Below are 24843 nucleotides of genomic sequence, written 5' to 3' on the forward strand. Positions count from 1 at the left end.
CCACTTATTAATGCATTCCTGAATAATATATAGCTTTGTTTTTAGTTTTTACAAGGGACATTTGTGATTGCCTCCTTTTATTTCATTATTTACTTGCAGGGGTGTGTATGTGCAGGGTACATGTTCCATAGCATGCCTATGGGGTCAGAGGACAACTTACAGAAGTTGGTTCTCTCCACCATGTGGGATCTGGGTTTTGAACTCAGGTTGTGAGGCTTGGCAGCAAACTCCATTACCCACTAAGCTGTCTTGCTGATCCAGTTGCCTCTTGTGTACATTGAGGGTCAACATGGTGTGTAAAGATATAAAGTGGGCTCATTTTCCTTGCTGTGTCTCATTTTGTGAAGCCACCATAGTGTTTTCAGTAGGGCCTTTGGCTTTTTTCAATTTCCTCCTGTAATGAGTTAAGTTGATACATCTCAAGGTGTAGCAGTACTCAGTTGGAGCATTGTGCACACACCCAGTGTGATTAGATAATTCTAGACTCACTCTACTGAAAGTGCTTGTGTTCTTCCCACATTCCACACCCATGCAAAAGCCTGCTTAACTCTACTGGTCGTGCTGGTTTTGTGTCTATGAGATGGTATATTATATCTTAATTTGAATTTCTTTATTTGCCAATATGATTGAGCATCTGTTCATGTTTATAGTACATTTGTGTTTCTTCTGTGAAATGCCTGCTTATATCTTTTGCTAGTTTTCTATTTTAAAAGTTTTTTTTTTCTTACACACTTATGTGGATTTTTTCAGATTTATGAATTTTTGTTTTGCTCTAGGATCTGGCTGTGTAATCCTCATTTGCTTTGAAACCGTGATCCTCTGATTATGTGCCTCTGCCTTCCAAATACTGAGATTATAGGCATGTGAAACCATGCCGGGCATTTGTGGGGGAATAAGGGGCAATGCTGAGCCTTATGCATGCTAGGTGAGCTACACTCCCATCTTCTTTTGGTATGTTTTGATGAACAAGTTTTGATTCCTAATTTTGTCGAACTATTTTTTTCTCCCTTAGAGCTTATGTTTTCTGAATGTGCTTGCTTGAAAGACCTTCCCCTGTTTCATGCAGCCATTATCAACAATTATTTCACAGTTACATTTTTTCTTTCACATGGAAGATCTTGAGATAAAGGAGCTGCTTCCCAGACGGCCAGGCTCTAGTGTTCTCATGTGAGTGGGAGCTTCTGAACTCTCCCATCTTCCTCTCTGAGAGCCCCTGAAGTCCCTGGGTTCCACCCCTACTCATGATGCTCTGCCCCTCACACTTTTTTCTGTTGGGACCATCCCCAAATGTCCTGCTAGGTGTGATTGAGTTGACTTTGAAGCATTGGTTTCTCTTGTGGCATGGAGGCACTAAGACTTTAGAATGGCTGTATGTGGTAATTTCTCTAATATATAGCTTTCTTAGTGGAAATCTTGCCCATCTTTTACTGGATTTGTTTTTAGAGACCACAGACTGGAATTTTAAGTGGTTTGTTTATTTGTTGGTTTGAAATGAGGTTTTACCATGTAGCCCAGCCTAGCCTTGAACTCCTAGATCCTCCTCCCTCAACTCCCAAGTGCTAGGATTACATGTGTGTGCCTGGCTTCTAGTATTCTTTTTTTCCTTTTATTATTTAAAAAAAAATTAACGTGGGGCTAGAGAGATAGATGGTTCAGCAGTTAAGAGTACTGGCTGCTCTTGCAAAGGACCCAGGTTTGGTTTCCAGTACCCACATGGTAGCTAGCAGTCATCCATGACTCCAGTCCCAGGGTATCCAATGCCCTCTTCTGACCTCTGCAGGCATTGCACAACATGGGTGCACTTACATACATGCAGGCAATACACACATACACATAAAATAAAAATAATAAAATTTGAAAAGATTTAATGTTTATATTCGTCGACTGTGATACTTTTACATAGAGACATTTTCATACAGAAATGTCAGATTATACTTTTATCGTGCATGTTTGTGATGGGAGCAGTCATGTGTGTGGCACTACGTTGGTCAGAGAACAACTTTGTGGAGTCAGTTCTCTCCTTCCACTTTTATGTGGGTTTTGGGTATTGAACTCAGGTCATCAGGCTTATGTGTTAGATACTTTTACCCTCTGAACCAAGTCACTGACCCAGGTTTATGTTTTTAAGACTTTTGCATCTATGTTTTTCATTGTGATTGATCTATAATTTCATTTTGTTTCACAGTATAGACAAATAAAATAAGTGAGATGTATCCTGTCTTGTAGTCTGTTGAGTAAAACTGGAGATACTTGGAATTACGGGTCCTTAAAAACTGTCTTTCTGAAAGGTGTGTGCATGTGTGTGTGTGAAATACCAATTAAAAATTTTTTTTGTTTGTGTGTGTGTGTCTGCCCATCATGTGTATGGGGGTTAGAGGAGAATGTCAGGTGTCCTGCTTTATTACTCTCCACCTTACTCTCTTGAGTCAGGTGAGCCTGGAGCTAGGCTGGCAGCTAATAACCAATGATCCTCCCCAACAGTGTTAAGGTACATGCACGTATGACCATGCCTGGCTTTTAACCTGGGTACTAAGAATTTGAACTTGGGTTCTTATGCTTGTGCAGCAAGCACTCTTACCCACTGAACCATTTTCCCAGCTTCTTAGTTTTAAATTTTAAAGTATAAATGAATTTTAAAAAAATTTAAAGGGTCATTTCTGGGTTTTGTTTATTTTGTCTTTTTTAACACAGGGTCTCCTTGTAGCCCCAGCTGTCCTGGAACTCACCATGTAGACCAGGCTGGCCTCAAACTCACAAAGATCCGCCTGCCTCTGCCTCCCCAAGTGCTGGGATTAAAGGCGTGCACCACCACGCCCGGCTGTTTTTTGTTTTTTTGAGACAGAATGTTGCCATATAGTCCAAGCTGGCCTAGAATTCCCTTGGTCTCATCAATGCTGAGATTACAGATGTACACTGCCACACTTGGCCTATATTTTTTTCACTTTTTTAAATTGAGCTTTTAAAATTTCATACATTTCCCACTCAAAACCAGACATTCTCCCCCATCAATGCCTCCCCCTATCTCCACACCAAACCCTATGCACTCTGCCATACATGCTGAGTCCTATTCATTCAGATTCTTTGTACCCAAATGTCCTTCAGCATAAATGCATATGCTGGAGTCTAGTCAGCCCATCCAGTGGTCATATGTAAGTCGTACTCTCCCTCACCCAGCAGTAATCAGTCTCAAATAGTTCTCAATCTAGTGCTGTCCCGCCACCAATTTTTCACCTCCCCTTTGGGCCCTTGTTTAATTGAGCTGACGTGGGTCCCAAGTTCGATGCCACCACTGCCACAGGCTCACATGAGCAAGCCTCCAGTGGCCTGGAGGCCTCCATCTCCCTGTGTTCATGAGCCAGCCCTGGCTCTTACAATTTTTCTGCCTCCTCTTTCACAACAGTCCCTGAGCTGTGGGTGGGTGAGGTTCCATATAGGAGTCCCATCCTACACTCTACAATCTCTTATTCTCCAAAACCTGGCCAGTTGTGGCCTTCTGTGTGCATCGCACTCTCATGTACATAGAAGTCTCACTGGTGAGAGCTGAGTGCATTAGCCCTCTCTCTACCCCTTATTCTGCTATGTTCTATGAGTCTTAGTTGTAGAGATTCAACTACAGATGTGTCACCTAGTACTGGGCATCTCCCAGGCATATGTTCTCTGTGCCTGACCAGATGTGCACCTCTGTAGTAGCCTCCATCTGTTAAATAAAGAAGCCTCTTTGATTGCTGTCTAGCATGCTTGTTACTCTAAGGGAGGTCTCTTCTATCTGGCACTGCATTCCCCGCCAAGTAGTTCCCAGGTATACATATGCATTAATGTTTAGACATTCTATGCACATTTCTCATTGGGCTTCTAGGGCATCACTTTTCCTTCTCGGTTTCCTAACCCCTGAGATTCACTCATCTCCACTCTTTTTTCTCCTACCCAGCTTCCCTCCTCCCTCCCTCCCTCCCTCCCTAGTCACAGCGCCCCCATTATCCACACCCTTTCCTCAATACCTCCCAGCCCCCACCATCTTTCCTCTTCTGACATACCTCCCATCCCCACAACATGGTCCCTTGTAGGGGTTGGGGATTTAGCTCAGTGTTAAAGCGCTTGCCTAGCAAGCGCAGGGCCCTGGGTTCGGTCCTCAGCTCTGGGGGAAAAAAACAAAACAAAACATGGTCCCTTGCATGTCCCTCCCTCCTTTCCTCCCTGCCTCTTGCTTCCACTTTTTCCACCTCCCTCAGGTAACATCTGTTCCCTACTGTCCCCCTTTCAGGTTGTTTCTTCTCCTTTCTCTTCATGTATCCTTTGCCTTTCCCTGGCTCCTGGTGTTACTTCAGAATCCATATACTCACATATAAGGGATTGTGCTACAAGCCACAAATGAGGGAGAATATATGTTGCTTGCTTTTCTGTGTTCGGTTACTTCACTTAGTATAATACTCACTAGCTGCATACATTTACCTGCAAGTGTCATAATTTCATCTTTTCTTGCTGAGTAGAACTCCACAGAGTAAATGTACCACATTTTCATTAACCATTCATTCGCCAGTTGAGGGACATTTAGGTTGTTTCCATTTCTTAGCTATTGTGAAGAAAGCCGCAGCAAACATGGATGTACAGGTATCTCTATGGTATGATGAGTACTTTGGATATATGCCAAGGAGTGGCATCATAGGATTGTATGGTAGGTTCATTTTTAGATTTTTGAGGGTTCTCCATACTGCTTTCCATAGTGCATGCACAGGTGTGCACTCCCACCAGCAGTGAGTGAGCACTCCTCTTTGTCCACAGCCTCTCCAGCATTTGCAGTCTTTTGTTCTCTTGATCTTTGCCAATCTGACGGGGTAAGATGGAATCTTAAAGTGGTTTTTAATCTGCATTTCTCTAATTACAAAGTATGTTGAGCATTTTTTTTAAGGTGCTTCTTAGCCATTTTTATTTCTTTGAGAACTCTCTGTTTAGGTCTGTTGCCTATCTTTCATTGGGTCATTTATTTTTTTCTTTCTGATTTTGAGTTCTTCGTATATTTTGGATATTAATCCTCTGTGGGATGTATAGCTGGTGAAGATTTTCTCCCACTCAGTGGGTTTCCTCTTCCCTTCCTTAGTTGTTTCTTTTGCTGTACAGAAACTTTGTAATTTAATGAGGTCCTACTTATTGTTGACCTCAGCGCCTGAGTATCTGGTGTCTGATTTAGAAAGTCCTTTTCTGGGGCTGGAGAGATGGCTCAGCGGTTAAGAGCACTGACTGCTCTTGTAGAGGACCCAGGTTTGATTCCCAGCACCCACATGGCGGCTCCAAACCATCCTTAACTCCAGTTCCAGGGGAATCCAAAGCCCCCTTCTGACCCCCGTGGCACTGCATGACACGGGTGCACTCACGTATATGCAGGCAACACACTCATACACATAAAAATAATAAAATTAAAAAAAAAGTCCTTTCCTATGCCTATGTCTTGAAAGCTGCTGCCTATGTTTTCTTCTAGCAGTTTCCAAATTTCTGGTTTTATGTTGAGGTCTTTGATCCATTTGGAGTTAACTTTTGTGTAGGGTTAAAGATAAGGGCCAAGTTTCATTTTTCTGCAGGTAGAGATCCAATTTTGCCAGCACCGTTTGTTGAAGATGTTATCTTTCCTCCATTGTGTGTTCATAGCACCTTTATTGAATATCAAGGTGGCTGAAATTATATGAACTCATGTTTGGGTCTTCTATTGTGTTCCATTGATCTACATGTCTATTTTTGTTCCAATACCATGCTGTTTTTATGACTATAGCTCGATAATATAATCTGAGATCTGGTATGGTGATTCCCCCCCCCCCAGCATTGTTCTTTTTGCCTAAGATTGTTTTGGCTATCTGGGGTCTTTTGTGATTACATATGAATTTTAGGATGATTTTTTTTCAAGCTCTATGAAGAGTGTCATGGATATTTTAATTGGGATTGCATTGAATCTACAAATTGCTTTTGGTAAGATGGTCATTTTTATAATATTGATTCTACCAATCCATGAGCATAGTAGGTCTTTTCATCTCCTAGTGTTTTCCTCTATCTCTTTCTTTAGAGTTTTGAAATTTTCAGTGTCGAGATCTTTAATGTCTTTGGTTATGTTTATTCCTAACTTTTCTTTCTTTTTTTTTTAAACCTATTGAGAATGGGAGAGTTTCCTCAAGTGCTTTTTCAGAATGTTTGTTATTGGTATAGAAAAGCTACTGATTTTCGTAAGTTGATTTTGTATCCTGCCATTTTACTGAAAGTATTAATCAATTCTAACAGTTTTCTAGTGGAATTTTTAGGATCTCTTATGTATAATATATCATCTACAAATGGGGATAGTTTGCTACTCCTTTAATTTCCTTCTCTTGTCTTATTGCTCTTGCAAGAGTTTCAAGCTCTATATTGAAAAGGAGTGGCGGTAGTGGATAGCCCTGTCTGGTTCCTGATTTTAATGGGAATGCTTCTCATCTTTCTCCATGTAGAATGATGTTGGCTATGGGTTTGTTGTATATAGCTTTAATTATGTTATGTTCCCTCCAGACCAATTCCCTCTAGGACTTTGAACATAAATGCATGTTGAATTTTGTCAAAGGCCTTCTCTGTATCTATTGAGATGTTGAGATGACCTTGTGTTTTTTGTCTTTTAAGTCCATTTATATGTTTCATTACATTTATTGACTTACCAATGTTGAACCTTGAACCATCTCTGGAATAAAGCCTACTCTATTGTTGTGGATGATGTTTTTGATGTGTGTCTGTATGTGGTTTGCAAGTATTTTGTTGAGTATCTTTGCATCTATGTTCATTAAGGATGAACAAAGTCTATAGCTTTCCTTTTTTGTTGTATCTTTACCTGGTTTGGGTGTTAGAGTGATGCTGGCTTCATAGAAGGAGTTTGGGAGTTCTCCCTCTGTTTCTGTCCTTTTGAATAATTTAAACAGTATGGGTTGTAGATTTTCTTTGAATGTCTGGTAGCATTCTGCTGTGAATCCATCTGGGCCTGGGCTTTTTTTAGTCAGGAGGTTTTGTATTACTGTTTCAATTTCCTTGTTTGTTATAGGTCTGTTTAGGCTGTTGATCTCTTGGTTTAACTTTGGTGGTGGTCATGATTTTAGAAATTCATCCATTTCTTTTAGGTTTTCAAATTTAATGGAGTATAGAATTTTAAAGTATTCCCTTTTCAGACTATTTTTGGTGTCTGTTGTGATGTATCCCCTTTTGTCTCTGATTTTGTTGACTTGGATTTGCTTTTCTTTTTTTTCTTTTCCTTTTTTTAATTGTTTTTTTTTTTTTTGTATTTCATACAGATCAGCTCAAACAATCTTAATCATTTTTATACTCCCCTCCTCCCTCCACTGGAGTCCATATACTCAGTCATCCCTGTTAAGGCCCACTGGGTTGTCAGTGTCCCCAGCCATTCCCCAGTGCAAGTCCATTTACTAAGTCTAGGCAGCCTATCTAGAGTCCCTTGTTTTAGGAAGATCAGCTCTTCTTTACCTAGCAGCAATCAATTGACAACATTCCTTCAGATAAGATTGAGGTCTTCTGTTCATTTTCTGAGTTCTGTGCTGGTTTATTGTCTGCCTGAGTTTGCATGGGACTTATGAATGCTGATACCATTCTTATAGAATCAATCATACGAGCAGGTTTCCAGGAGCTTGTAGGACTCTGTTTCTATATGATCATGCACCTCCTCCCTGGCTCTTAAATCTTTCTGCCCCCTGTTCTGTGATGGTCTCTGAGCCTTGGGTGGGATGGTTAACTGGGCTAAGGGTCTGTCTATGTTTAACCTTTCAAAGAACCAGCTCTTAGATTCTTTAATTTTTTTTTTTTTTTGGTATTGTTTTCTTTGTTTGTATTTCACTAATTTCTGTTCTGAGTTTTGTTCTTTCTTCTGTCTCCTAGGTTTGGGGTTGGTTTATTTTAGCCTCTCCAGAGTCTTGAGTTTTACTGTCAAGTAATTTACATGTGCTCTTACTAATTTTTTTTTTTTAATGTAGGCACTAAGAGCTATAAACTTCCCTCTTAGGACTGCTTTTAGAGTGTCCCAGAGGTTTTGTTGTGTTGTGTTCTTGTTTTCATTTTGTTCCAGGAATACTTTTATTTCTTTCTTAATTTCTTCTTTGACTCCTTCATGATTCAGGAATCTGTTGTTTAATCTCCATGAGTTTGTGTATTTTCTAGAGCTTCTTTTGCTGTTGATTATAAGCTTTATTGCACTGTGGTCTGATAGAAGGCATGGAATTATTTCAGTTATTTTATATTTGTTGAGATTTGTTTTGTCCCAGAATGTGGTCAATTTTAGAATAACTTGCATGAGCTGCTGAGTAGAAAGTGTATTCTTTGGTGATTGGGTGGAATATTCTATATATATCTGTTAGGTCCATTTCATATAGTATATCATTTAATTCAGATGTGTCTCTGTTTATTCTTTGTCCAGTTGATCTGTCTATTGAAGAAAGTGGGGTATTAAAGTCACCCACTATCACTGAGTTAGTGTCAAAATCTGTTTTTTATGGTCCTGAACTACTGATTTTATGAATTGGCTGCTCCAGAGTTTGGTGCATAAATGTTCATGATTGTAATATCTTCTTGGTCAGTTGTTCCTTTGATTAGAATGAAGTAACCCTCCTTCTCTCTTCTGATGAGTTTTAATTTGAAGTCTTATTTTGTCAGATATTAAAATTGTGACATCTGCCTACTACTTAGGGCTATTTGCTTGGAATGTTTTTTTCTATCCTTTCACCCTAAAGTAGTGTCTGTCCTTGAAGGTGAGATGAGTTTCTTGAAGAAAACAAAAAGATGGATTTTCTTTATTGAGCCATTGCACCAGCTGTGTCTTTGACAGGGGATTTGAGGCCATTGATATTTAGAGTTATTATTGAAAGGTGTGTATTGTATACTGTCATTTTAATTTCTTTGTGTTTGTGGCCCTATTTCATGTTTCAATTGTTATACTTTTATTTTCTTTCTGTAGTCTCTTGGACATACTCAGTCCTTTCTTTGGTCCTTTGTATTGCTTCAAGTATTCTCTGTAGTGCTGGTTTGGTGGACATGAATTCTTTCAGCCTATTTGTGCCATGGAAAATTTTCTGTTCCCCTTTGACCTTGATAGGTATTTTGGTGGTATAAAGTATTCAGGGTTGGCATCCATGGTTGTTTAGAACTGGGAATACTTTACTCCAGGCTCTTCTGGCTTTCATAGTTTGCATTGAAAAGTCAGCCGTAATTCTGATGGGTTTTCCTTTATATGTAACTTGTTTTTTCTCTAGCAGCTTTCAGTACCCTCTCTTTGTTAATGTTTTTACTATGCTATGTCATGGGGACTTTGTGTTCTGATCATGTCTTAATGGTGTGTCTCTATAGGTATATCTTTCCTTGATTTAAGGAAGTTTTCTTCTGTAATCCTATTGAAGATCTGTTTGATGCCATTGGTTTGAGTTTCTTCTGCCTGTATGCCTATAATACGTAGATTTGGTCGTTTCAAGTTGTCCCACATTTCCTGAGTATTCCATTTCGGTGTTTCTTTGAATTTTGCACAGTCTTTACTTAAGGAGTCCAGATCTTCAACTTTATCTCCAGTCGTGATACTCTTGTTTTCCATTTCATTCATTCTGCTTGTGAGACTTTCTCCTCTTGTTTCTAATTGATTTATTGAGTTTTTCAGTCCTGTGTTCATTTCAATTTGGGTTTTCTTCACTATTTCTGTCTTTTTAGTGAATTTGATTTTCAAGTTATAAATTGTTTTTGATATTTCATTAAGCCACATATTTGTGTGTTCTTGGGCTTCCGTCAAAAATTTATGCCTTTCCTCTTTGAGTTCTTTGAGTCTTTTGGCTAGGTTTCCTGGAAGTTCTTTGATCTCTTAAATTCTGCGTCCTGGGGTTCTACATAGTGGTTCCCAATGCTGTGCACTTCTGTAGGACTTAGGGGTTTTGTTAGAGACGTATTTTCCTGGTTTTTCATATTGTTTGTGTTTTTGCATTGCTATTTGGGCATATGGATGTTCTTTGTTGGTTATGTGTTCAGCAGGAACTTCTACTCTGCTTTTGTTAATTTAATTTTGGTTCTGTTAATATTGCTTATGTAATTGAGTTACTTTTGTTTTAGGTATGGAAGAAAAATTGGTGGATATTTCAAGTTCTTGCTGAGTAGTGGGCTGGTTAGAGTCCTGACTGAGCAGGGTCTGTCTGCCTGGTTGGGACCCTGGGAAGTTGGTAGTAAGCAAATCTCCTGCGGGGACAGTAAGGGAAGTGTGCAAAGGCAAGTTGGGGGTGGGGGCAGGCTGTGTTCTCTAGGGAAGTAGAATGAAGAATTGGATTGGTCTGGGTGCAGAGGATCAGGAAGCAGTGTGGGAATCTTGGCCAAGAGGATAGTCCAGAGGTCTGGGGTGCCAAATTAAGAAGTGGGCCTGTGCCCAGGGCTAGAAGGAGAGCCTTTTATTATTATTATTATTATTATCATTTTTATTATTATCATTTTTATTATTATTGTTATTATTTCCTGTGTATGAGAGTATGGCCTGCATATATGTAAGTGCACCTTTGTCATGCAGTGCCTCCAGGGGCAAGAAACAGGCATTGGATACCCTGGAACTGGAGTTATGGATAGTTGTTAGCTGCCATGTGGGTGCTGGGAATTAAACCTGGCTCCTCTGCAAGAACTCCTCTTCATCACTGAGCCATCATCTCTCCAGCCCAGCCTATATATATGTGGTTTTTTTTTAAACTCCATTTTTAGGAAGATAATTTGCTTGTACTTATTTTCTTGGCCAGTATAGCCTAGAGGCCTAGCCCTCACTACCTGTGTACTTTTAGTGAGCAGAAGGAGTGGGACAGGCAGGTAGACAACAGTTCTGTGAGTATATCAGCCATTAGTCACAGCTGTGGTCACCTCCAGAGCCTCCTTGGGTACAAACACCTGTTGACCAGTTCGCCTCTGTTGCATACCAGCAGCTGGGGAGCCACATCCCTACCTTAAGCCTTCCAGGACTTCTAGTTTCATGTACTGGTAGCATTTTGTGTGTGCTGTTTATTTTCTGTCTCTTGATCATTTTTTGTCTTGAAACTTGAAATTTCTTGCTTATTTATTACAGTTACCTGTGTTTATTAGTCTGACTCAGCCAGTGGCTTTATGGAGTCTGTATATTTTTGTTGTCTTTTCACTGACACTGCTTGCAGTTAGTTTCTGTGCTCTGTAGCAAATTGATACTAAAGCATATGCATTTTTCTTCTGGTCCGTTTTCTTTTTCTTACATTTATTGCTTTTTTTTGCGGGTGTGGGGGAGAAACAGAGAGAGACAGAACAGAGACAGAACATAATATATGTACATGTGTGCATGAGCGTTTATGCTTGTATATGTGCAGGTATATGTGCTTGTGTGTGTGCAGAGGCCTGAACAAGGTTTTGGGTGTCCTCTTCTATCATTCTTCACCTGTTTGAGGCAGGGTCTCTCCCTGAATCCGGAGCTCATGTTTTCTCAGCTAGCTTGGGAGCTAGCAAGTTCCTGTGACCCTTCTGTCTCCAGCTCCCTTGTTTACAAGTGTGTTCAGGACACCTGGTTTGTTATGTGGGTGTGGGGGTCTGAACTCTAGTCCTCGTGATTATGCAAGTGCTCTTAACTGCTAAGCCATCTCTCTACCCTCCCATATGTCATTTTTATACTTTTTAAATTGCTGGGCTCTTCACTGGCCCCTGGCCCAACTGAGTTGCTATGTGGCCACTTTCCTATCTTGATGTGCTATCAGCTTGGTGCTGTGCAGTGCACAGCTTCTGTACTTGGAGGCCTCTTGCCTTTGGCTCCTTGTCTCTACCCTGTCCCAGCTGCGAAAGGGGATGACTTCCCCAGATTCACCATAGGGAGATGTCTGCTTTTTGTCTCCACAGATGTTTGTGGTAATTATGGCTCCTCTGTTCCTTTGTCTCCTATATAGAGGCTGCCCATCTTCATGTCAGTGGACCCATTGACTCTTGGGAATTCTCTGCCACTGACAACTGGCCTAGGCCAATGACCCTTGGATTAAGGGGCTCTGGCTGGGATGTTTCTCTTGTAAACTAAGCTACACCAGATTTCTGGGCTCTGTGGCTACTGCTTAGGGAAGCCCTGGGGAGCCCATGGTAGCCACCAATGCCCAGGGCAGCTGGCACTATCTGTCACCTGACCTGAAGTGCTGAGACACCAAAGCCTCTGTTTTCTGTAAGCAGAACCTTTGCCTGGTAACTAATTTCATTGTGAATGATGAAGTATAGAACTTTTATTTTAAATTATTATTTGTGAGATGAATCCCATGAATTTGCCCCTTCATTCCCCTGGTATCTGAGCATTATATATATACATATATAATGTCTATATAATACATGATAAAGGAAAAAAATAATTTCATCTTTAATCACCCTCTTCTTCACCATTTTGTTTTTATCAAATGTAATCATAAAAGTTATAATGGAATTTTCCAGTGGTCACTTATTTTTAACTAAGTTGTTTTAACTGAGATTCAGCACTTTTTCTCAACAGCTGAAAGGCCAAGTCTTATCCCTGAGTCAGGAGATAGAAGAGTGCCGGGCTGAGCTTGAGAGGCTGCAGCAGAGGCGTGAGAGGGAGAACCAGGAGGGTACCACTCTGATCTGCATGCTCAGGACTGATGTGGACCTGTCTCAGAGTGAAGGGTCAGTGCCTTCCTGTCACATTGCTGCTTGACTTGAAAGATCACTGCTGCATCTTTCCAGCCCATTGTATTTGCTGTCAGGTTGCTGTACATGTTGACCTCTAGGGGCAGGAGACACTAGCCATGTCATCCCAGGTCTTAAAAGGCTTAACATTAATCATCTGCATACTTGCCACTTTGTCATATCTTTACATTTTGCCAAACAGCAAAGTCCATTGTTTTCTTTCAAAGTAGTGTTGTGTTCCCTACAACGCTACCCCCTCCCACCTAGAAGCATTTTCCTACTTGATACCTTATAGATCTTTCCTATGTTGACTCAGCATCAGGGTCAGAGAACACAGTGACCTTTGGGACATTATCTTGGGACTTTGGACCCTGCCTGGCACATGTAGATTGGTGGGTAGCATTTTGCAAAGGGCCTAGAGAATTCCCAAGGCCAAGAGTGGCTTTGATGACTGTTACTTCCTATCTTAGGAAAGCACTCCGAGATGCTCTGAGGAGGCTGCTTGGTTTGTTTGGAGAAACTCTGAAAACAGCTGTCACTCTGAAGAGCCGGATCAGTGAACGTGTGGGACTCCTCCTGGACCGTGTTGGTGCTGCAGATACAAGCCAGACGCCAGTAGCAGGTACAAGCACCAAGATGGGTTGCCTGGGGGGCTCTTGGTGCTGGGAAAGATCCTGCTATGTTGGGAATGCCCTCAGGAGTTTTGTTCCCTGTCATTTCCCACGCTCTGGGAAGGCAAGGATCAGGCCTGAGCACAAATGTCTGGTTCTGAGGGATGTTTGCTGTTTGCTAAAGAGGTGGATGGGGTCGGGGGCAGTTAGCGAGTCCTAAAGTATGTGGCTGGGTGGGTGAGTTCACTGAGTAGGGAAGTGGGTATCTGTATTTGTTTATCTTGTAGCTCCAGCCTCTGACGATATGTGGTCTGACAATACTCTACTAGAGGTAGACAGAACTTTACCTGAAGGGGCAGAGATGTCTTCGGTGTCCGAAATTAGCAGTCATGTATGTGAAAGCTTTTTTATGAGCCCTGAAAGCACACTAGAATGTGAACAGCCGATTAGGAGAGTATACCAGAGCCTCGGCATGGCTGTGAATGGCCTTCTGGAGATGGCCCTGGACTCCTCCAAACAGGTGAGACCCAAGGCCCATCACAGAGGAGGGTGTTGTTACCATGTTTTTCGGGCAGTCACCTGTGAGCCATCACTGCAATGTTTCTAACTCTCTGCCAAACCCTGTAATATACAAAGATTACCTTCATTTTTCAGGCAGATCTGAGTTCATGGGTGCTTCCGGCTCCCTTTTTCCACTAGGTGTTCAGAGGCACAAACTGCTGACCTTTCTGGATGCCATTTGCCTTCCTTTGGTCTTGATTCTGATCTCTGTTACTGCTCCCATATAATGCTTCTTCTTTAGTCAAAGTTTTTTCTGAACCAGACTTTTTAAGGAAGCATTTGCTAAAACTAACAGCTTAATTTATGGTCTTTGTAATTGAGTTAAAACATGTGTCTAGCTGGGCATGGTGGCGCACGCCTTTAATCCCAGCACTCGGGAGGCAGAGGCAGGCGGATCTCTGTGAGTTCAAGGCCAGCCTGGCCTACATATGAGTTCCAGGACAGCTGGTGCTACAGGGAGACCCTGTCTCAAAAGACCAAAAACAAAACAAAAAAACATATGTCTAGTCTCAGGATGTAGTTCAATTGGTAGATTGCTTCCTTTGCATGCACAAAGCCCTGGGTTTGATACTCCGCATTGTGTAAACTGGGAATGTCATGCCTGTAATCCTGGCGCTTAGGAAATAGAAGCAGGAGGATCAGGAGTTCAGGGTTATCTTCTGCTTCATACTGAGTTTGAGGCCACCCTAGGCTATATAAGATCGTCAGAAAAACAAAACAAGTAGGGCAGTAGGGGAGGGGGTCTAAATACCATCAAACTATATTGTATGAAAATTGCAAAAATTTAATTAAAGGAAAAAAATCTGCATATCCACTTTTTCCACATTACTTCGTGCATTATTATAACTGCACACCACTGTTTTTATATGTGGACATCATCATTAAGAAATGGGATATTTTGTTAACCCTCTTAGAAACTTTTGAATAATTGTAGAAAATAATGAAAGTTCCCCCCCACCCCCACCCCAAAGTTAGTGGTTAACAAAGTAAACATTTCTTTGAAACATTGCTATTGAGACAATTTTCTCTCTTGGGTATTGAGATTTAGAATCTCCCTTTCTTGCTTCTTCCCCACCTGCCTTTTTCTTTAGCTCAGTTTTTTAGTGGATCATCTTAGGAACTGACACACTGTCTGAAATCTTACCTGTAATCAGGTGCTTTGGATGGACCCCATTTGTAGCTATGGAAACCATACTTCCTGTGAGCATCTAATGACCAGTAGGACCAAACTCTGCAGCGAAGGGGTCCTGGCAGGCACCACTCTGGCTACCAAGGGCTTACTGTTTTCATTGAACATCTTTCCCTATAGAGAATGTTTGGGAAGCTATTAGGGTCCGGCCCTCCCTATTATGGAGGGCTAAGAGCCTTGAAGGAGGCACTGTAACTCTCTGAAGCTGATGCAAGGTTGGGGCAGGAGACTGTAGAGGAGATTGAGACCTTCCTCCAACCATGTTTGACCCTTGGCTGCAGGTAGGGTACAAAAGCAGGAGGAGATGGCCTGGTAGGGGAATGAAAGGGGTGGACACATAAGAGATGGCCTCTGGACCATTTTCAAGGAAGAAGCAGAATATCTTAGAGGCCAGTGGACATCTTGAGCCCCAAGAAAGGCCAGAGTTGTGCTAATTACTGTGGAGCTGAGAGGCCTGGACCTGGGTGCTGTATTGTCTGCAGTAGATAATGGAGTGATGGTCTTTTGTGTTCAGAAGTATGTTCAGACCTGTAGATGGCCTGGAAGCCACAGACTAGACACAAAAGCTAGGAGTTAGAAACTCTGAGCCAGGAGGTAGATAGATTGCAGAGGAGGCTGAGGAGGAACTCACTGTCAGCCATGTGGGAACTACTCTTATTACATGGCACTATTGTAGTGAGTGCTGGAATACACCCAGTGCCACCTTCTAGCCCTGCTGGTGATGACCCAGGAGTACTGGCCTAGTGGACTTCTGCTGGTATTAATGTTAGCTTTTCTTTTCCTCTCCCCTTCTCTCCCTTCCCTCTCATCTCATTCCTTCCCTTTCTTCTCCTCTCCCTCTTCCTCTTCTTGGCCTCCATCCACCCCCCCTATTTTTGATACGTAGTTCTGATTCCCAAATGTGTTTCAACAGCTAGAGGAAGCACGCCAGCTCCACTGTCGTGTCGAGAAAGAGTTCCGTCATAAGAATGAGGAGATGGCACAAACTCTGCAGAAGCAGCAAGAGCTGCTGGAACATCTGATGGAAGAAAATACAGCCAAGGCTGAGCTGGCACTGGAGTTACACACAGCTGAGGGTGAGTGGCACACTATGTACGTCCTGCTTCGGCATGCCATCGGCATAGAAAGAGGTATGTTCTTTCTGAAGGAAGCATGATAAGCAGTATCTTTAGCAGCAAGATGTCTAAACAGACTGTCAATGTGAGGTGCCAGCTGTGTTCTCCAGTGAACATTTCATTTGGTGAGCAGCATTGGCTCAGGGAACCTGGGTTGGTGGCAGGTGTTCCTGTAGACTGTAGAGGGTCCTGTAATGACTGTTGTCACTGAGCTCTCTTGCTCTGTGGACCAAAGTCCTGAGAATGTCTCAGAGCACCTCATCTTTCAGCAGTCATTGGTGCTCTTTTTCAGGCCTCCTTGAAGGATTCAAGGTGGAGAAAGCAGATCTGCAGGAGGCACTGGGCCAAAAGGAAGAGTCAGAGCAACAGCTAGTCCTGGAGTTAGAGAACCTGCGGCAGCAGCTGCAACAAGCAGCCCAGGAGTTGGTTACCCTGAGGGAGGAGAATTCTATCTTGTGGAACCAGAAGGAAACTTTCACTAATGAAGCAGAAGCAAGAGAAGCTGGTGAGAAATGTGGATGATGGAAGACTAAGTGGGGTAGAGAAATGCAACAGCTGATCCTAGCTAGCATGGAAGCTTGATCTTTCAAGAGATGGAAACACAGAAAGCAAGGAGGCACGTCTGTGAGAGTCTGTGCTTGTGCAGAATGTTTCATGGGAAGCAAAGGCCATGGGAAGAACAACTGGGTAGTATGCAGCATCCAGTTGCTCTGCAGTGGTCCAGAAGGGGATGGTCTTCATGGCTGGCATTGCTAACAAGTACCCTGTACCTCTAGGGAAGGAAACCCTCTGGAGCAGCAGATTAAAGTACCAAGCCCTGGAAAATGAACTGTCCTAAAATTGTACTGAAACTAAGCGTCTAGTGTTAGTTCTGTTAACAAAAGTGGTTCACTTATGTTAGTCAGCTTTGTGTTACCTGAGATTAACAATTTAAAGGAGGAAACATTTATTTTGGCTCATGGTGTTAGAAGTTTCAGACCATGGTTGCTTGGCTCACTTGGTTTTAGGCCTGTAGAGAGGCAGCACATCATGGTGGCAGTATACAGCAGAGGAAAGCTATTCATTTTGTGGCAGCCAGAGAGGAAAGAGAGTTCTCGCTTTTATAAGGAAGCTCCCACTTCCAGACCAGTAAGCTCTGAATCTACCAGTGGATTCATTCACTTATAGGGTCATAGCTTTATGATCTAGTTACCTCCTAGAGACCCCAGCTGAGAACATTGCTGTATTGAGGGTCATACCTTTCAACATAAAGAGCCATTGTTGTGGGGGAACGACAGCTAAGATTCAAACCAAAATAATATATTTTCAGATTTTTTTTTTCTTTTTCTTTTGGAGACAGGGTCTTGTGTTGCCCAAGCTGGCCTAGAACTAGCTGGCTTCTTGTTCAGCTTCCTGAGTGCTAGGATTATAGATGTATACCATCATGTCTGGCCAATTTTCAGAAGGAAAATGGCTAAAACAAGAAACTTGCACTGTTGTATTAAAGATTATATTGACTTGTCCGAAACACTTCTACCTCTGTCCATGCCTTGCCCCTTATAGTTTTTTCCCTTTGTGTCTTTTTTTATTCCTTTATTTTTAGTCTTCCTTCTGTAAAGGGTCATAGCTGGGCATGCATGATGCTAGACCCATTCTTATCCTTGACACCTGAGGCCATAGACATCACCTCACTTTGGTTTGTAGGTTTTTCAGAAACCCTCATGGTACCTTCCATGTCCCTGTTTTGTATCGGGGAGGGGTTCTCTAACTGCAGCCTATTCAGTCTAAGGTCTTACTTTTTGTTACATCTCTTTTTCTGTTTTAGAACAATCTTCAAGGGCCGACCCTTCCTTGTACATACCCTGTTTCCACATCCAGTACTGTGTCCCTTCCCTGGGCACCTTGCATTTTGTTAACATGATGCAGCAGATAGAGGCACAGAGCCTGTGGACTATTTTGCAGCCTCTCCCCACCTCTTTGTCTCTGACTGTCCCCTCAGTGTTATCTGGTATACTGGGCAGCACCATGGTTGATCCGGGCTGGGCTGGACCTATGAATTCCAGGCAGAGACACAGGCTGAGGTTGGACCACTACAGGGATACCTCTCAGCCTTCAGGAAACCTTTCCTCCATTGCATTTTGTCACTCACAAGCCCTTATCATTTCTTTGGGGTCTTCTTGGCTGGATTCTGTTTTGAAATTGTTTGGGCAGCTTTAGTATTCACTCTTATCTCTATCTCTCTTCACTAAGGCTTTAGTTCCACCGGCTTCCTGGTGAGTTCCCAAGTTTTCTGGGGTCCTGTGACTATGGAACAGCTTCCCAGGGATCTTGGGAGCTCAGTTCTGTCTTGCTTCCCTTGGGTATACACTTCTGTAGCTGTGTGATACGTTTGTGGCCACCTTTGGAGGTAGTGCCATCTTTATTGTTTTTTTTGTTTCCTTTAAAATAAACCCCTGAACCCCTGGGTGCTAGACCCTTTACCTGAGTGCAGCTATTGATGTCAGATGTGTGTGCTCTAGATGTTTCCTGGAATGCTGCTGAGTTTTGCTTGTTCTCCCATTCGTGGTTCAGGCTTTGTTTCTCTCTCTGTGATGCTTTGTTTCCTATTATAGGCACTCCTGTCTCTGCAGCACACAAGGACTCAGGTTTGTAACAAGTGTGATCTCTTCAGTGATGTGCTGTGTGTTTGCATCAGATTTTGCAAATTACTTACAAGAGGAAAAGTGCTTCAGAGCTTTTGTGGCAAACTATTAAATGAAATGATACTATAATCTTTAATAGTAATTCATAAAAGTTGGCAACATTGTCCCATTCTAATGTCCCAGTGAGATTCACTGGTTTCTCTAATGACTATTGCAGTTAAGTCCTACTTGTGCTGTTTTGCAAGAATTGATGCCTTGTGACCATTGTGGGGTTTGCTGAGCCTGATCTCTGTGCCTTGTCTGACTTCCCGTCAGGTCCTCAGCACAGTACAACTCCATAGCCCCTGTAAGCCATAGCCCTGCACTGCAAGGAAACTGAAGGTAGTGTTATCTGTACTAAGCAAGGAGGCCTGTGTCTTTCTCCATGACTAGGCAGTGCTTAGACACTCTTCCTAAATTAAAGATTGTAAATGACATTGTTACAATTGCATGTTAAAGGACAATTAAAGGACGTGCTAACTTCTTAGCATGGAAATTTGTTGCAGATGTTACATTAATGGTAATTACAGTTTGTTACAAAAGATTGATGGTTTTTGAGTACTGTGAAATGGAAGTAAGAATTTATGGAATTCACATTTCTGTTTTTTGATAATCACCCAGGATTCGTCAGTAGTGAGCACCTTTTTCAAAAGGCTTATTAATATGTAGTCTCAACTTAGATAGGCGCCTCCTCACCCAGTGTCTTACTTCATTAGCTTTGTTAGAATACTTGAGAATTAGTTATTATTTATGTATTTATTTTGTGGTACTGGTGATCAAACCTAGGACTTGTAGCATAGCAGGGAAGCCCTCTACCATACCCCCAGCTCTAGACTGGGTAATTTATAACTATTAGAAATTTGTCTCTGTGGCTTGCCAATCCTAGGTCATGGTGTAGAAAAGTCTGTGCCTGGGAACCCATGGTCTTCTTCCAAGATGGTACCTTGCACACCAGTGGCGTAAAGCTGAAGGGCAAGAGAGAACTTCCCCTCTCTTTTTTTGGCATATTAAACTCACCCTTGAGGGTTTAGCCTCAATCCCTAATCACCTCACAAAGGTCCTCTCTTAAGACCTTAATGTCGGCAATTAAATTTCAACCATCATTTAGTAGGGAACAGATATTCAAGCCAATTGGGTTTTGATTTACTAATTGCTATTTGTTTTGTCCAAGATAAAGTATAGCCCTGAGCATTGTGCCTCCAAAGCCACTGTCTCCCTTCCTCACTAAGCTGTGCATGTAAAGTGGAGGCTTTAAGTTATGCTGACATTTTCCACATTGGAGAGCACGTATGTAGACAGAATTTCCAGAAAATCATGATGTATCACTGAGGTGTCAGGACATATTCTTGCTATGCTTTTACATTTGACTCAGAAAACTGATTAAATTTTTAAATGAAAATATTAAAAGATGTATTTTTTTGTTTTCAGAAACAATCTGTCTATTTTCAGAGCGTATCTGACAAAGTCATTGATGTGTTAGGATATGGGCTTAAAGTCCAAGAGGCAGGCTGGCTCCAGCTTCCTTGGTCACAAGCATGCAAAAGGAAAGGTTTTGGAAAAGGGATGAAATCTGCCTGTTTCATGGGGACCATGCTTGAGTCTCACTCTCTTGGGCAGCTGAGTGTCATGACTGCTCTGTCCTAAATAGGCCCCTATCAGTCCGGTTTGGGTTCCTATGAGCAGCTGGTGAAGGCTTGACATCGATGTCACTATTGATGTTTCAGGAGCCCTGTTTGGTGCAGTCCATGCGCTGAGGTGGGACTCCATGTTTGTTTTCTTGGCACCCTTAGCACTACGGAAGGAAGTGGAATCTCTAACCAGAGACCAGTGGGAGACCAAGAAGCAGTCTGAGAAGGACCGTGCCACTCTGCTCTCTCAAATGCACATCTTAGAGTCTGAGTTGGAGGAACAACTTTTGCAGCACCAGGGCTGTGGCAAGCTGGCTGAGGAAGTGACTACCCTGAAGCAGCAACTGGCTGCCCTAGACAAGCATTTGCGTAGCCAGCGTCAGTTCATGGATGTAAGAAGTTTAAATAATAAATGTAATTTTCCCATCCCTAAAACTTACTAGAGCATGAACAGCTTTAATTCAGTGATGTTGCAGATTAGCCTGCCACATGAAATCTACACAGATTCCCTTTTGTAGATGGCTTTGTTGCCCTAACTCTGTCGGGTATTTGTATCTTGCCCACGTTTTGTAGATGATTCTGAGTGAATATTCTGGCATCTTGTTGGCCATTATTCCCTCTTAACGGTCTTGGGAGAAATATCTTACAGTCTAGTTGTTGTCTTGCATCCTGGGAGGCGTGTGTGGTCTATTCCTATTTGTTCTTACTATGGATTCCTGCCCACACATTTCAAAATGCTGTGAGTATGTCAGGGTTTCCTTTGCATATCAACTTTAGAGCTGCTTCTCTTAACTCTGTTTTACAAAAGTGATCATGGCAAGGGGGACCTTACTTGATTGGCAGACATGGGTAATGCTTAGTTGGGAGCCCTATTCCTCATTTCTATCATAGATTCCACTATGGTATGGTCCTACCATGCAGCCTCTTGTTGTAGGAGCAGGCGGCTGAGCGTGAGCACGAACGTGATGAGTTCCAGCAGGAGATTCAGAGGTTGGAGGGGCAGCTTCGTCAAACATCCAGGCCACGGCCTCCTGGTCCCCATGATAGCCAGGTAGGCTAGCCTGCTGTGTTCTGTGTGCCTGTGGGTCACTGATTGCTACAGTATTTTTAAGCTTTATTTTCCTTTGTATTTTGCCTTCTGTGGATGTGGAAATGACAGTGTGCACAGCTGGATGAGGCGGTAAGATGGAGGACACCGCCTTTGCCTTTTTCCTTTTTGTGCAACTTGTGCTTGCTACTTCCTAGCACAGTTTTTCCTCACCCTGCATGGTGTATGGGGGGGGTGGTATGTGCATTGCCCGGTTGCCCTTGGTGCTATGGAGGTCTGTAAGCTCTTGTCTGAGGTGGTCTTAGTTGATTTACTTATTCTTTTTTAAAATTAAAACTTATTTTGAGGAAAGAATGAATTCCCATGTAGTTGTGAGGAGTAAGATTCAGATCTTTGTTGAGCTAGAGTTCAGCTTTCCAATTTGGTTTCTCAAGGTTGCAATGTGACCCTCCTGCTGCCCTTATATACCACACCCTTCCTGATTCCTGGAGCCACTACTCTGCCCTCTTTTTCTGTGACTTTTTTTATTTCCATAATGTTGCATTTTAAATCTAAAACAAAAACAACAGTAGTCAGTCTGGAAAGGAAGCTGACATACAATTAATAATTCTCTTTACTAAAACGAAAGGGCCTCAAGGTGGAAGGGAGAACATTAGACAGAGATAGTACAATATGTGGAGATCTCAACATAATGAGGATTCAAAGGGAAGGAGAGGGAGAAGAAGGAGAGAGAGAGAGAGAGAGAGAGAGAGAGAGAGAGAGGCAGGCACAGAGGCCTCTTCTAGTCTTCAGAGAAATCTCCTTGAGCAGTCCCCCTAAACAGTCTCCTAGACCAAGCCCCCATAAGAAAGATCTGATTTTTTATTTTTAATATTCAACTTTAAATTTTTTTTTATTTTTAATTTGTTTTTATTGAATTTTTTGTATTTCATACAGAATATCTCAATCAATCTTAATCATCTTTATACTCCCTTCCCTACCTTCCCGTAGCCCCCCTACTGTAATTCATACATTCTGTCATTTGTGTTAAGGTCTATTAGTCAAGTTAGTATCCCCGGACATTCATCAGTACAAGTTCATTTACTGAGGTCTAGTCAGCTTATCTAGAGTCCTTTGCTTTAGGAAGACCAGCTCTTCCTCACCTAACAGTGATCAGTTGCTGATATTTCTTCAGTTAAGATTGGGGTCTGCTGTCCATTTCCCCATGCTGGGTTTTTGTCTGCTTGAATTTGCATGGGACTTGTGTATGCTGACACCATTGTTGTAGAGTCATACAATGCAACCTGTACACCTAAGGATCACGGAATGTAGAACAGGTGTAAAAAGGACACTAATGAGTCTCCCAATCCTCATAAATGAAGCTCCCTCATGCAACAGAGGCCCAGGAACACAAAAGGTCACAAATCACCAAAGTGTGGAGTCTGAAGAATGCTGGTCCTTGGCCAGGACTCCTGTATTAAACTTCACCCACCCAGGGCTTAGGGAGCATTGAGGAAGAGGGGACAGAAAGATTGTAAGACCCAAAGAGGAGGTGCACAACTTTGTATAACTTCTTGGAGATGGTAGGAAGTTTTATATCACATGATTTAGTTCTTGTAATGTACTGTCAAGTCACAGTACACCAGAGGGAGCTGCAGGGAGGCATGGCTTGATGCAGCTTGTGGGATCTCGCCTTTTAGGCTTAGGCTCCTGTTCTAATATCATATACATGGAATTATGTGTTACCTTTTAAGATTGGGTTTTCATTTTTCTTAATTCTCTGGGGTTCACCCAAGTTGTTGTAGACTTTTTTTTTTAACTGCTAAAGTAATGTGTCACTCCTTTCTAAGTTTTTTTTTACTCTAATGCATTTGTATTATATTATTCCTGTTAATGTGCTTGTTAAGAGAGAATGTTCATCTTAAAAATCTGCCCTGGTCTGTCTTTAGGTTTCCTAGTACACTGAGGTTAAAAAAAAAAAAACCAGAGCACTTGTTTCTCTGTTGGTTGTGTTATAGACCTTATATTTGAAAAAAAAAATTTTTTTAACTGCCTACTGTGTTCCTCACACATTTTTGGCTTTGATTTTAGATGGAACTGTTAGAAGAAAAACTGAGAGAAAGGCTAGATGGATTTAATGAATTGGTCATAAAGAAAGATTTTGCAGATCAACAATTGTTAATCCAGGAAGAAGAAATTAAACGTCTTGAGGAGACAAATGTCAACATACAAAGACAAATGGCCCAGCTCCAGGAAGAACTGGAAAAACAGAAAAAAACTGTGAAGGAATTACAAGTAAAGCTCTCATGTCATAGTGGGATGGTGGACAGTGGGGTGTGATGGAGGATGGATTCGTCTCAGGGGTAGGTGTGTCAGGTCCTGGGGAAGAGGTATAACAAAGTAAAGCTCACATGTCATAGTTGGGGTAGTGTACAGCAGGGTACAATGGAGGATGGATTCATCTCAGGGCTGGGTGTGCCATGTTTTGGGAACTGAGGTATAGCGCATGTCTTAGGGGCATGGAATAAGACTGGGAGGGTACTAGTGCTCTGGGATTCTGTAGCTGGCCCTGGCTGCAGGGTAGCATGCAGACTTTGTCAAGATAGAGTTGTCTCTACCTGGGAGCAGTTGTGCCACCTTTTTTAGCTTTTAGTTCAGGAATTGAACTTAGGGCTTTTCATTTGTTTATTGTCATTGGAAGTTATAAAATTGCTTGAAAACTGAGGTTGAAGGAGAAATACTATCCAAGAGTCAGTATCTTGAGTGAAACACAAAATCCTGCTTCAAGTGTGGTGGTGGAGTTTTCATCCATGTGTCTGATTATCAAGTGCTGGTAGGAACTTAACTCCGTAGGACACCGGCACCTGCCTGTCACCACTCCTTGTCTCCTGATTCTTCTGTTTAACTTGAGTCTGCTCAGTTCCTGCCCCAGTCCAGCGACTTCCTGCAGCTTACTTCAGAACTATTTCAAGCTTATTCTGTCACTTGACAAATATTTACTGAGGTTATTAGGTGTCAAGGGATAGAAAATGCTCTTTCTCTCCACATTGGACCATTTACTTGACCTTGCATGTCAGTTTCTTCCTTGCCTAACATTTTGTGAACATTTATACCATGTTAAAGTTCTCTGAAAACTTTCATGCTTAATGTTCAGTGTTTGGATATATTGTCCAGCATGTCTTATTTTTGTCACTTTTCTCGTACTTTTTAAAATTGGTACTAGCCTAGTGAACACTTACATATTGTTAAATAATTACTAGGAGTAAGCCACGTGTGGTGGCGCACACCTTTAATCCCAGCACACGGGAGGCAGAGGCAGGCAGATCTCTGTGAGTTCAAGGCCAGCCTGGTCTACATAGTGAATTCCAGGACAGCTGGGGCTACAGGGAGATCCTGTCTCA

At 42.1% G+C, this 24843-nt stretch overlaps 1 protein-coding gene across 5 annotated transcripts in view; it reads left to right on the forward strand.

The window, feature by feature from the left end:
* The window catches only part of Pcnt (pericentrin), a 143498-nt gene that overhangs the window by 69999 nt on the left and 48656 nt on the right, over positions 1–24843 (forward strand). For 4 of the 5 annotated variants that reach the window (XM_008840472.3, XM_029567100.1, XM_029567099.1 and 1 more), the window contains 9 exons: positions 12497–12648; positions 13122–13273; positions 13550–13782; positions 15926–16088; positions 16420–16632; positions 20578–20807; positions 21350–21466; positions 21575–21595; positions 23534–23737. In XM_008840472.3, the coding sequence (XP_008838694.1) occupies positions 12497–12648; positions 13122–13273; positions 13550–13782; positions 15926–16088; positions 16420–16632; positions 20578–20807; positions 21350–21466; positions 21575–21595; positions 23534–23737 (1485 nt within the window). The remainder of the gene's footprint in view (positions 1–12496; positions 12649–13121; positions 13274–13549; positions 13783–15925; positions 16089–16419; positions 16633–20577; positions 20808–21349; positions 21467–21574; positions 21596–23533; positions 23738–24843) is intronic. The other variant, XM_029567098.1, reaches the window with a different exon arrangement.

This window comes from Nannospalax galili, unplaced genomic scaffold (assembly GCF_000622305.1).
Source record: "Nannospalax galili isolate Female #2095 unplaced genomic scaffold, S.galili_v1.0 scaffold619, whole genome shotgun sequence".
Lineage (NCBI taxonomy): Eukaryota > Metazoa > Chordata > Mammalia > Rodentia > Spalacidae > Nannospalax > Nannospalax galili.